General features: G+C 46.8%; 2 protein-coding genes across 2 annotated transcripts in view; both read left to right on the forward strand.

Moving 5' to 3' along the window:
- The window catches only part of LOC112970651 (glutathione S-transferase theta-1-like), a 15,488-nt gene extending 4,484 nt beyond the window's left edge, over positions 1 to 11,004 (forward strand). Inside the window, exons 3-6 of the mRNA XM_026075257.1 lie at positions 4,010 to 4,097; positions 5,709 to 5,859; positions 8,210 to 8,386; positions 9,461 to 11,004. Coding sequence (XP_025931042.1) covers positions 4,010 to 4,097; positions 5,709 to 5,859; positions 8,210 to 8,386; positions 9,461 to 9,661 — 617 coding nt within the window. The 3' untranslated portion in view covers positions 9,662 to 11,004. The remainder of the gene's footprint in view (positions 1 to 4,009; positions 4,098 to 5,708; positions 5,860 to 8,209; positions 8,387 to 9,460) is intronic.
- Positions 11,005 to 12,226: 1,222 nt separating this feature from the next.
- DDT (D-dopachrome tautomerase) overlaps positions 12,227 to 13,279 on the forward strand; it is a 4,334-nt gene continuing 3,281 nt past the window's right edge. The window contains exon 1 of the mRNA XM_026075258.1: positions 12,227 to 12,256. Within this exon, the coding sequence (XP_025931043.1) occupies positions 12,227 to 12,256 (30 nt within the window). The remainder of the gene's footprint in view (positions 12,257 to 13,279) is intronic.

Genomic DNA, 13,279 nt, shown 5'->3' on the forward strand with positions numbered 1-13,279 from the left:
CGGTGCTGGGGAGGAGGCCGGCCGGGGCGAGCGGCGCCGAGCAGCCCCGCGCAGGTGAGCACCCGCGGGCCCGCACGGCCTCCCCGGCGCGCGGGGCTTCCCCGGAGCGCTCTCGCGCCCCGAGGCAGCGGCGCGGAGGTGCCCCGCTGCCGGGCTGCCCGGGAGCCCTCTCCGGAGCGGGGGCTCCAGCGCTTTCTTCTGCCTGCTCCTTGCGTCCTGCCCCGTTCGGCTCCGCTCCGCCAACAGCCTCTTCGCTCCCTTCCTCTTCGCTCCCGTGTCCTGGATTGCTGTTTCTCTGGAAGCTGCCAAGTCAATGAGTTATTTTCCTGTGGGCAAGTTCAGCTTAGCCTTGTCTAGGTCCGTGGAAGTCCAGAGCCCCTCTCCCAGCTTAGAAGGGGTAAGTGCATGTTTAGGCAGGCTCGGTATCAGCAGACAGAGAAGACGCTTGAACTGGAAGCTAGCGAAATGCTGGAGCTAGTACAAGTAGGAGATGACTTATTTATGAGTGGTGTGCGGGGGGGCAGAGCTCAGAGGAGACTATCCGTAGCCTTGCACCAGTGGCATTTCAAGACAGGGTCTCATCCTGCCTGGGGAGACAGTAAAGAAGGTCAGACGTGCCAAGACTTGCACACCAGAGCTGAGCCTGCTCCCAGCCCTGGAAGCTGTGCTTGGCCCACTGAGAGAGGAGGACTTGCTCCTCAGGGAACCCGAATGATTTCAGATACCTGCCCTGTGGAGGGGCCTGGATACAATGGTTTGACCATGGAGCTCTTATTCCCAGAGCTGTCTCATAGCTGTGCTGCAGCTATTTTTGTGGATCCCCAAGGAATGTTCCTCCAGCCATTTCTAGCAAATTAGTCACAGTGACAGGCGAGGAGTGCTCTGGGAACAGTGTACTTAGCAGAAACATTCAGCTGTTCAGACTTGTCCAGCTGTATAAGATGACTATTGCCCATTTATGTATTGCATTTTCCTGGTAAATTGTTTGTTACTTTTTTTCCTAAGGCAAAGATTTGCATCCTGAAATCCTTAGCTAAGGGGATGATTAGGCAGGGACATGATAGGCAAAAGGATTGTTTGGGGTTTTTTTGACTTCTTTTGCAAAAACTTGTCCACTTATTTTTACTCACCAGTTAATCTCCTTCCTTACACTATGACTTACCCTTAAGAATTCTCCTGCCTGCAGCCTGACCTGCTTTGGGCAGTGCATGCGCTGCCTGTGAAAGCTATTCCTCAAAGCCCAGCAATGCACACGGTGTGTGTGCACACCCTTGTGGGACGTGAAGAACTAATTACACTTGATCCAGCTGGTGTTAAACAGCACTGCAAGTCACCTCAACCTCACAGGAATGATAAAGATTGGCCACCTAATAAGTAGCTCTGTCCATAAAAGCTAGCTCTGCCTGCTGGAAGAGAGGCACAGTCTTAAACTCTGCTAAACTGCAAATACAAATATCAATCTCTGTTTTAACACGTTAAACAATCAGTCCTGCTGAAGCAACTTGAAGTTAGTGTTCATACCAAGACTTTTATCAGTTTACAGATAAGTGGCAGAGTCTCTGCACAGGCCTCTTGTGTCTCTATGTAAAAACACTGTGTCAGCCAAAGCAAGCAGGATGCCACCTCTTGGCCGTGATGCCGGCAGTCCTTGTAACGGCCACTGACCTGCTGTCCAGCCTGCTGGAGTGACACACTAGTCCCGTAAGGCATGCGTGTTAAGTGTTGCTGCTAGGACTGTTACACTAGAAAAGCTGGCTGAAATCTGATTCAGGCTGCCCTTGCCCACTGCTCCCTTGGATCATGCCTCAGCTGCTCGCTGCCTTGGGTAATAAACACAGGCCATAGATCATCACAACCAGACACCGAGGTCCGAGAATTGAGTTCTCAGTGGTTATAAGCATCTTTGACTTGCAGCTTTCTGCTGCTTTTTTTCGAAAGACCACCTGAACTCTGCAGAGCTCAGTGGCTTGTTTGACATCAGTGAATATTTAGGGATGTTGAAAGGAGCTGGACTAAGACTCCTAAGGAGCAAATTGGCAGTTCTCTCCATGGTGCCGTACTTGACTCTCTCAGCCCTCCTCTGGGGGAATGCCAGKTTTAAGCTTCTCCAGCAGTTTGAGTTTGGGTGTGCTGCGAACCCGCCGAGCCAGGTGGCTGTGAGGGCGCGCGTCCCCGTGCCAAGGGGAGGGGGTCTTGGCAAGAATGGTGGGAGCAGTCGGTATCTGTGCGGAGAGGCTTGGTGGATCCAGGCAACACGGGGGTTAGGAGAGAGGGCTGGAGGGAAGGCACAAGTGTGAGCAGGAGCTGGGGTGCTTCCTTGGGATGAGACAGATGTGCGTTCTCATCCCTGCTCCAAAAAGCTGTTTGTTTTAAGGAAAACATGCCCAACAGAGCAGAAACTAGAACGCCCCCTCGTTCCCGGGCAAATATCCCATCTGTTGGGATAGAGGTACACTTTCTCTCGCAGTTTCTGTCTGGCTCCTATTCGCAAGAAGCCCTTTCCTCCTGCCTCTCCTCCTGACAGCGCGCCTGGGACTCCTTCCTCAGCAAAGTTGCAGAGCACCAGCACCCCAGGTAGCCAGAACCATCTCCCAGCAGATGTCTGCAGTAATGCAGATGCTGCTGCTGCCTCCTGAATGGTGGCAAGTAGTTCTTTGGGATATAGATCATTGTTCGTTAGCTAATGGCACTTAGTCTTTGAACAAAAGGCATTTTTGTAGAAGACTTCCTGCTGGTCATGCTGATTCGATCAGGATTTGCATCCTGGAAGGTAATGTCTCCTTATAGGGAGCACTGCAAACAAACAAAGCAAATAAACTCAAACCTTTTCTTTTGTGCTTGTTCCTGGACTCACGTACAGTTCCCTGGCACAGAATTGCTGACTTGCAAGTTCAGTGGAACCTGAAAACCTGATTAGATAGCCTGCTGGTGATGTCTCCAAACTCCAGGGACTGTGGAGTTTAAACTCTTTTATGGGACGGCATCTTCCTCTTGCCTTTTCCTGATGGGGGTAGGTTGACACGCTGCCCTGGAGCTAGGGGTGATGCAGGCTAGAGGTGCGTGAGCTTCCCTGCCCCTAGCTAATTTTCTACTGTGGCAGCAATGAATTGTTTTATGGGCCTGCTGTTGTATTGCTGATATTCATGTTTTTCACGTTTTTCCCATCCCAGCAAGAACTCTGGAAATGTCCTCAGCTGAGTTTCTGCTGAGGGATCAGCTCTGCTGACAACATTTGCTTTCTTTGTAAATGCTCAAATCCCTCTGCTCTTCGGAGACAAACAAACAAGAAAAAGATTTCGCTCCATGTGTCTATAAGCCAACCAGGATCCCTTTGATTATTGACCCATTGCAATGATCTCTGTGGGCCCAAGGCTTTCAAGCTGCTTTCCATCATGACGCCATCCTAGCTAGAGTCATGAGGCTGGAGGAAAATTCCTTTGTTTTGTGGGACCTTGTGTTTGCCTGTGGGAACATGACCAGGAGCAGCAACCGTCTGCCCTATTAGGAGGCTCCGCATGCAACTCAACCCTTCCAGACCCTGTCTCCTTTGCAAGCATCAAATATTTTTCAGCTGCTCAGTTATCTTTATCCTAACTTCCCTCTTTTCCCCCCATCTCTATGGCTATAGGGCACAGCCTTCTCAAGTCAGGCTAGCTCTTTCTGGTTATCTGCAATAACATTTTCAATGCCAGCATATTCATCACAGTATCTGAATGCCTCTCTGTGAGTGATTTCTTCAGTAGGTTTTATATGCGTTGCTGGTACCAGAGCAACTGAATTCCTATATAGTATTGTGAACTGCTCCATGCTGCTGACGGGCCTGAACAGACTGCAGTGTCTGTAGGTGGCTTTATTCTGACTTCTCAGTTTCATTACCTTTTAATTATGGAATATGACCATACGGGAAAAACCTAACACAGGTTTCTGATTGTCCAGTTGGAGGCAACTATTTCATTGATCATTCACTGGCAGATGCTCTTCTAACCTCTGACTTGTCTGTTCTTGTTAGGGCCGTCAAACAGCGAAGGGGCTGCCAAAGTCAGCCTCCTGAAGAAAGTACCAGCCCTGAAGGATGGAGACTTCACCCTAGCAGAATGGTAAGAACTCAAACTCCCCTGGGTACCAGTAATCCCATGCAGCGTTCAGGAGATGTCATTCCCTCCGAATGACTAAAGATCACAGGGTTGGCCATGAGCTTTTAGRAACTGGACAGGTTAATGATCTACTTTGGCATTTCAGTTCCTGTGTTCCTGAAGAGAAAGGAGATGAAAGTACATTGACCTGCAAGGTTATGGTTATACAGCGAAAGCTGTGCATGTGTGCACAGACATGATCCACACTGGGAGATGTTGTTAAAAAGATGCTCCTTTGGCAGGAACTTCTGTGATTATGCATGATCAACTAGCCATTATGTCCTGAGTCTGTTTATGGAGAAGCAGGCCTTTTCTGCCTAAGATGATATTACAAGTGCTTATTTACTCCATCACATACCTTATTTCTTGATCTGAAGAGGGTAATACATTGTGGACTCATACTTGGGTCCTGATGTATAAATAAATTAATATATATATGCACACATATACCTATATATAAAATATATAAAATTGCACTGATATTCTTATATTTCAGATCTCTTTACCTTCTATATAACACTGCAAAAACTGAAAAAATCTGCATGAAATTTCATTGAGCATTTGTAATAGTATTACCTCATTTATAATCTCATTTACTCTGTTTCCATTTTCTTTGCTTGAATTATCTTTCACAACCTAAATCAATTAGCTGGTTTAACTTCTTGATCTTCCCTTGGTTGCAATTACCTCAAAAACTAGATTATAAACACTTCAGGGAAATATTTAAAGCTTATCAAATACCTTTTACTCTAGGAGAAAGATGGAACCACTTCTGTTTATATGAGTCAGTCATAAAGGCCAAATGAACCCCTGCAGAGACAAAATTTATGTTTTACATTCTAAAATTACTTTGGAGATCTATGATCTAACTGGTTAATAGTATCGTAAGACTGTAATAATTGAATTATCGTAGTAGGAGGGCCTGCATTTTCTTTTTGCCCACGCAGGGTTTTCTGTGGCATCTCTTTGTAATAGCAGCCTACACGTTGTTGCAGATAACTACGATTTTTTTCCATCTGGTTTCTCCTGCCAGTTAGTGATGATACCAACACAAGGACATAACAAGCAAAAAAAAAAAATCTGTGGGCTCTCCTTGCTAGGACTTCCACTGGCTTCAGTGGAAGCTGCAGGCTAGAAAGACCTAGATCTGATCAGAGGGCAACATAACTCATTAGACAGTTTGATTTCGCACACAAGCACATAAACATCGCTAGGTCTCAGAGAGACGGCTCAGAGCAGCTGAGGACCAAATGGGGTTTTAACATTGCTGATAGATGATTACGGAGATTTATTGTTTGTTTGCCCAGTGTCTAGTCCCTGCCCAGCAGTRCTATGCGCCATGTAACAAAGCTATGATTTTCCAGCCGGTTCAAGTTTTCAGAGGGGTTAAGGGAAGTAAGTGCCAACAGGAATTAGATGTCTCTGTATGTCCCCTGGACTCCATTGCAAATCCTGATCTGAATGCTGGTTAGTGGAAGCCGCAAGTTCAGACGGGGCAGGAGAGGGAGCTCAGGGGAAAGCACTCTGCATCGCGGCGCCCTGACCCTTTCCTGTCTCTCCTTCCTGCCCRAGCAGCACAGCCATCCTCCTGTACCTGACTCGAAAGTACAACACTCCCGACCACTGGTACCCATCGGACATACAAAAACGGGCCCAGGTAGATGAATACCTCTCATGGCATCATGCTAACATCCGGGCTARTGCTCCTAAGACCATGTGGATCAAGGTAAGGAGACAATACTAAAATGTGAGCAAAGTGATGTTTTCCTGGCAGAATACCAAGCATTTGAACAGGCCCAATACAGAGAATTTGTCACACTGAAATAACAAACCTAGGCCATCCCTAGCTGAGAGGAGCTGTTCCTCACTGCTCAATATTGGGATCTGGCAAAAGCGGCTTTGGTCATTTTTGTTCTTTTCCTTAAAGTTGGTGTGATAAAGAAAGTCTCAAAGCCCAACACATTTTCATCGCCTGGGTTTGTGGACAAATATATAACAGATTGGAGTGTTGCCTACAAGGGTCTCCCCCTCGCTACACAGCTGTGCAGAGCATGCAACACATGTGCAGAGGTTTTGCTGCCTTGGTGAGTGTGTGCTTTGCTGCTGGAAGCTGAAAGCTTGYGTTCTTCATACACCAACTCCCTGAAGGCCCTTCAGGGTGGAAACCTAGAAGAGCCTTCCACTACCAGCAYCCATACACACTCCTTTGAAATGGGCTCCGGGACAGATAGAATTGGGATACAGAGAGAATGGCAGAATTTCTTTATTCAGTGTGGTCAGATCAATTTGTATCTAGGCAAAATTAACAGTTTCACCCTAAGGCAGAAAGTCACTTATTATCAAATGATTCTGCTGGACACCTATCTCCAGCCAACTCCTCTGAAAGTTAATGTAAATGTCCTCAGAGAAACCCAGGTGCAAATACAGCCCTGCAAGTACAGCTGTGATATAGAATATCGGACAAAATACGGGTTGCCAGTAAACAGGTAAGAACTTCACCATTCCTGTATTAAGTTTGCCCTTGTTTGTGCTTAAAAAACCATCAGGGCTCATTTAGCTTCCTGATGTACTGACATTTGAATTTTTGGCTAGAGAACACAGAGAAGCAATACAAATATGAGTCAGATTCATACAAAAAGCAGTTTCTTCTAGTCTCTGCAGGCTGACATTGCAGTGCTTCAAGGCAAACAAATCCAGCTCATTTCTGCTGCTGATTAGATAACCCAGCTACAGAAAAGATCCTCAGAATCATTGGAAATAGGAAAATGTATAAAGCCACCATGTAACATTAGCTAGAAATGGGAGAAGACAAACAGCCCCAAGAGAGAGGAAAGGAAGAAGATGTCATTTCAGACCGCTRTACCCAGAGATCCCATCATTCATAATTGGAACCGCTTCGGAAGAGAACTGGCCATGAATTTTCTGATGAAATGGACTCCGTATGTATTTGGCAAACATCCTGGCTTGGATTAAACAATCACAACATGAATTGCTGAATATACTAGCAATAAGGACAAATTCACTCCACTCTCACCAGTGGAAATTTCTCTCTCTAATTCTGCTTCTCTGAATAAACTCTATTTCTTTAGAAGCTGTGGTAGGTGGAGGCAGCATAGCTGTGAAACACTGAGGGCTCCGATAGTGCACACATCTTTATGAATCATTGCTGGAGCAGTAAACATCTGAAACCATAAGTTTTTAATTTAAGGTGAGATTTGCAGCTGACTTCTTTTGTGGATACAATGCACTTCAGAGATCCTGGCCTGGAGATGGATGGTGACAAATCTCACTGAAAGGCTAACGCGCTCAGTGCCAGCAAGCCCACGGAGACAAGGACCACACTCACATGATTGCTCTGGAAACATTTGCAGTGGATTAAGGCAAGATTGCCACCCAGCTGCTTGGGAGGCCACAGAAAGGCTGGTGGAAGAAGGGCCTTTACCCCCTCTCAGCCTCGCTGGCTGCTGTTGCACAGGGCAGGCGCTTTTCCTGCCTCTCCACCCAGTCCCGGTGCTTTGCAGTGCCTCCTCGGCTCGCTGCCGCAGCCGCCACCATGCCCTCCTCTCCGTCGCCGCGCGGCCCTGGCGCCTGCCTGCCTGTAGCAGCGGTTACGCGGCAGGGTGGGTAGCAGCGGGCTGCTGGGCCGGCAGCCTGCGGGGCTGGCAGGCTCTTGAAAAGGAGGGCAGAGCAGTGGTGACTGCGGTAGAGGTTTGTCTTCCCTAGGGCTGCTGTCTGCTTTTCTTTTGTACCGCAACAAGGTGGAGTGGGAAGCGGCGAGGCCGGGCGCAGAATRGCAGCTGAAGCCTTGGTGTCTTTCTGCGCGTTGCTGCCCGTTAGCTGGAGGTTACTGTTGCTGCAGATCAGCCACGCAGGACTGCTTGTGTGCTCTCTGTCCACGAACTGCTTTACTTGGAACTGCAGTAGCCTACGAAGTTCTAACCTCATCCCCTAAGGTGGTTTTGCTGCAGGCTGGTAACACTGGCAATCACAAGTAGCTCATGGGCTGTAACTTAAAAGACTCCCACTAGATCCACGAGAAGGTGGCTGATGGCACTCCAAGTCCGTTCTCTCCTCAGGTGCTGATTCCCCTCTTCACCGGGCAGCCGCTGCCCACGGAGAAGCTTCAGGAGGTTATGGAGGGGCTGTCCACTTCGCTGAAGCAATTTGAGGAGAGGTTTCTGCAGGACAAGGCTTTCATCATCGGCAGCGAGATTTCTCTTGCAGATCTTGTGGCCATTGTGGAGCTGATGCAAGTGAGTGCTGGAGTGTGGTAAGCAGATCTCAGCGCGAGGGAAAACGTGCTGCCAGGCAGGGAGGGGTGCGGCATGTGGTAACACTTCTCTGGAAAGGGCCGTGAGGGTATATCTCAGCAGGACTGCCCTAAGATAATGAGGAGAATGTGGGAGCAGATTCAGAAACTAGTTTTTAAAAAAAAAAAAAAAAGGAAGCTAGCTTCAACAGATCTCTTCTGTTTCTGTACTCTAACAATATTTCTTCTTCTCCTTCACTTCATCCTTTATCATGACTTTATTTTTAGCCTCTGCAGAAGGAGGCAATATATAAAGAAAGTGAGAAGTGATAGCAGACAGGTCTGGTGAAATAACAAAAAGATATAAGAACATTTTTATCATACAAGAATATTCTTCTTCAGATGGTACTTGCMCGTGCCATGTCTGGAAGATGCAAAAGTGAATCTCAGCTAGATGCAATCAAATTAAGGCTGTTACAAACCGGGTGTGCTCTCCTAGGCCATCAGGGCTTGGATCTTGCAATTCAGAAGTGCTTCCTGCTCGTAATTCTGTATCCCAGAGACTGGAAAATTGCAGTTCTGCTTCTCTGCAACATCGTGTTTTGGAGAGTGGCACAGGCAGAAAGTGAAAGGGGACTAGATTATGCCAACTAAGATGACAGTTCAATTAAATGATGAGCTTTTGTGCAGTGCTTTTGCCATCCAATCTAGCATTCCTCACTGTGGATTGTGCAGTTGTCCCAGGAACTGCCAGCCCACCACAGCTTTGATGCTGTATCTGAAAACTGCTCACAATAAGCGATAGTCATCTCTGCTACCCCGTAATAGCTGCTCCTGTACTCAGGAATGGACTGGGCCTATAAAATTGCCTATAAAATACAGGCTAGCTTGTGTGTCCCGCACCATCAGATGGATACCCTGGGCTAGAGGAGATCTCCCTCCTTCTTAGTGCTCCTCCATGAGCTCCTCCTCACTTTCTCCCCTGGCCTGTACCTGCAGGTACATTTTTGGTGCTTGCTGTCTTGGCAAAGAGTTGACTGCCCAGTGTCTCACTGCTGCTCTCTCCCCCTTTTTGCAGCCTGTCGGAGTCGGCTGTGACATCTTTGAGGACAGACCTAGGCTGATGGAGTGGCGCAGGCGGGTGGAGGAAGCTGTGGGGAAAGAGCTTTTCTTCCAAGCCCATGAGATGATCCTGAATATCAAAGAACTGAGCAACATTCAAATCGATCCACAGCTGAAAGAGCACCTGGCACCTGTGTTGATGAAGATGTTGAAATGAATTAACCTATGTTACCATTTTTCCTGCCCTTCTTTTTTTAACTTCTTCCCCAATCTCCAGTTTTATGAGTAACTGGAAAGAGCTCTGTAATTCTTACGCAGAAATTGCAGGGCCCCCCAACCCTTTCCTGCATCTTTGGGGGTAGAAGATGGGGAAGTTTTGAGACCTGAAACATTAAATTTATATAAAAGGCTGTGACCCTACGGGTCACTTAATATGYGCCTCTGGGTTTTATTTTAGAGTGTCAGTATTCTCAGAGTTGGTGCAGACACAAATGCTGTTTCCTAACAAAATCTGAGTCAGCCTGCAAACTGGGAACATCAGAGAACTGTAGAGGATGAGGATCATTGCTTTCCTGTGCTTTGTAACGTTTGCTGCTTGAAGTTCCTCACGAGCAGCAAGCACTGCAACGTGTGCTTAATCCTCACCTTCCCAGCAGCTGTCTGTGCACAGATAATTCCAGAGCAAAACTACAGTCTGTCACAAAAGTGAAAAAAGACATTGAATTTTTCTTTGGAAACTTTCTTACTGCCGGGGCATCTTGCTTGGCTGTCCRTGTACATTCCACACTTCTGTTTGCCTTTAGGTTCCTGTGAAAAGTTTCTTCATATTCATCTACAACTGTGAATCTTTTCTCTGTAATTATGCAGTTTAACCACGATTCTCCACTTTTGAAAGCCTGGCTTTCCTTGATGCTTGATCTACCAGTAGACATATGGCAGGGGCAATTCTTGGAGATTTGTATAGTAAAGACCAAAGCAAATACAAAAAGCTGAGTGGCCACAGCCCTCAAACAATTGCCTACCTAAAATACTCTGTTGATGTAATATAGGGAATACACCAAAATAATACATTCAGAATGATTTCTTGAAAGAGAATATGACAGCTCAAATGTTTCAAAATGTTTTTTTCTGTGGTAATAGTATAATAGCAATCCACATTCCTCCTAGAAAACGCAGAGGAAGAAGAAATCTAGACATGCTCTTCTGAGACTCTTTTGGATGGAAGTTCACCAAGTAAGTCACCCTGTGCAACTGAAGTAATAAGAGATTTTGTGGCATTGAGTAATGTGTGCATCATAATAAAAGGGCAGAGAATTGTTTCGGAGCTTTTGGGCTTTTTTTTTTCCCTTGGCTGTGCTTGTTTGCTGATTAGCTGTAGCTCAAATACAAAACCCTTTTGTACCGCAGCATAATTAATGAGGTAAAACTGAGGGAATCCAGCCATTTTTTAGTTTCTTCAGTTGAAAATTGCAAATGAAAAAGGATGCAAAAACTGGTGGAATATATTTTTCTGCACACTTCCATTCATAATTAGTTGTTGTTCTTGAACCTTATCCTGAAATCTTTGCCCCAAAGCTCTTCCTCTGAGAAATGAAGATAAAATGAGTAATAATTCAGGAATTCCTTCTCTCAGTAATTAAATTGCATCTTTTCTTTCCAGTACTAACATATCTTGGCTAATCAAGTTTCTGTTGTTAAATTCTAGACAACCTGATTGTGTTTTTCACTAAGATTTAGGTTCTAGAAACTCTTGATTTAGTCCAGAACTTAGGGAGATCTTTAAATTCCCTGTCTAGAAAGAGAATTCCATTATATAATTAGCAGAAAAATTAATTTTGTGATTATGTTCTTTATAAGGACAGAAGACCTGACTGAAGGCATTCTTTTGTCATGAACCAAAATATTAGAAACAGGCACATGTTGTTTATTCCCACCCTTTCTCTTCTTCTCAAGCATTAGCTGAATAACATGTTATTATTGATGTTTTTATTCACAAAAATGTGTGCAATTATGAGTTAAAATTTAAATGGAAAGTGGTTGGTTTACGAGAATTTTAAGAGTGGAGTTGCTCAACGGCTAATGACACGCACAGATGTCTGCAAGTGAGAAAAAGCTACCATGATTTTCCAAAGGCCGAGAGAGACGGAGACTCATTTAATTGCTGCAGCTATGCCGTCTTCTGTCTTGGTTGTTTGTGCATCCCCCTCCAAAGATTTTAATGTCCTACTCCAAGGCAGAAACAGTAAAACAAATGTCTTTGGTTTAATAAAAGCCCTCTGGGATGCTGAGTTGTACCCTGAGGCCATGGACAATCTGCTGTTCACATGGTGGACCATCAAAAGTGAAGGACAAAGCATGTCATTAAAAATGTTTGTGACTTAGCCCCACATCCTGTGATAATTGCTGACATCTGATACTTCAATCTCTTTTGCCTCTTTTCCCTTTAGAGGCCTTCTGATATGCTGGATGCTTGTCACTTGGGATTTTTTTGGCCTTGGAGTTTAATTGGAATGGGATTTATAATATTTGAAGGAATGAGAAACAGAAAAACAGATCCTAAATGGCATCTTACCTGGAGGGGAGAGCAAGGGGGAGGACAGAGCAATGTTGGCAAATGAGCTAATCCTCAGCCCCTCTCTAAAATCACACTAATTTCTGCAAAGGTAAAGTAGATGCCATGTCTGTAGCGCAKCGATAGAGAAGCTAAAGGGCTATTGGAGTGGAGAGAGTTGCAAAGAGGCTGCCTGTGCCATTGCTCTGGGATGGTCAGGGTGGAGATGGCATGTCCCAGGAGGTGGGCTACAAGCCTCAGGTAGCTCCCCGGTGCACCAGCCAGCTGGTCCCACATTTGGGATCCTCACCCTGAGGACACCCACATGCTGCAGAGGGGCACTGCTGCTGACCGCAGGGCCCGTGCCCCCTTCCTGACGCCCCGGGCCGGGATGCCTTCCTCAGCCCCCTGCTCTCGCTGCAACCGCTCTGCACCATCTCTGACAGCCTTGGGAAGGGCTCAACTCAAGCCACCATCCCTGCCAACCTGTCATGCCCCATCCTCTGTCCAGCTGGGGGCTCTTGCTTCGGAAACTCTCTCCTAGAAATCTGTTTCCAGCCTTATTGCTGGCTGGTTTGTACAACTGCTCCTCATGCCAGTATTGTCCTCACTGGCAGCAGCAAAGGCCTCTAGGCCAAACAATTCCCCCAGTGAAACAAAAGAGCAACTCCACCAGTTTTCACTAGGATTGCGTGTACGAAACAGGTTCCCTTTGTCCACGGCGTCTTTGTTACTGACTCGGGATGAATGTGCTGGCTGGAAGCTAGAAAGTGCCCATGCTTTCCTTGCAAACTTAGCATACTTGATTTGGAGCCAGGCATAAACGTAGACAAACAAAAAGTCGCATTACACAGAGACACTTTTGACAACAGTGCTGTGCCTTAAACAAGATGACTTTTCATCTAGCTTGCTCATAACCTTTTAGGGTAAACGAGCAAAAATCCCCTCACCGGTCAGTAGCTCAGCTCGTGAGAAACCACCGACCTGCAGGTTAGGCTGTCCCCGCGCCCGTCTGCCAGGGTCACCTTGACAGCTCAAAACCCCGAGCTCAGAAGCTTGCCCAGTGCTATAGATATGGCCTAAACCAGCAAGCCGCCTGCTCGCCTTTTAGTTTCTCGTCGTGCCTGTTCTAGTGCCCCAGCCTCGGGCCTCCCCTGCGCAGCGGGGCAGTGCCGCRACCCCGAACGGAGGCGACGTGGCCTCTGCGCTTGCAGTCCCGAACACCCGCAGAGCGGAGCGGGCGGTGGGAAGCGAGCCCCGCAGCACGCTGCTGCAGCCGAGGAG

Source organism: Apteryx rowi, unplaced genomic scaffold (assembly GCF_003343035.1).
Source record: "Apteryx rowi isolate R43461 unplaced genomic scaffold, aptRow1 scaffold_40, whole genome shotgun sequence".
NCBI classification, from domain to species: Eukaryota; Metazoa; Chordata; class Aves; order Apterygiformes; family Apterygidae; genus Apteryx; species Apteryx rowi.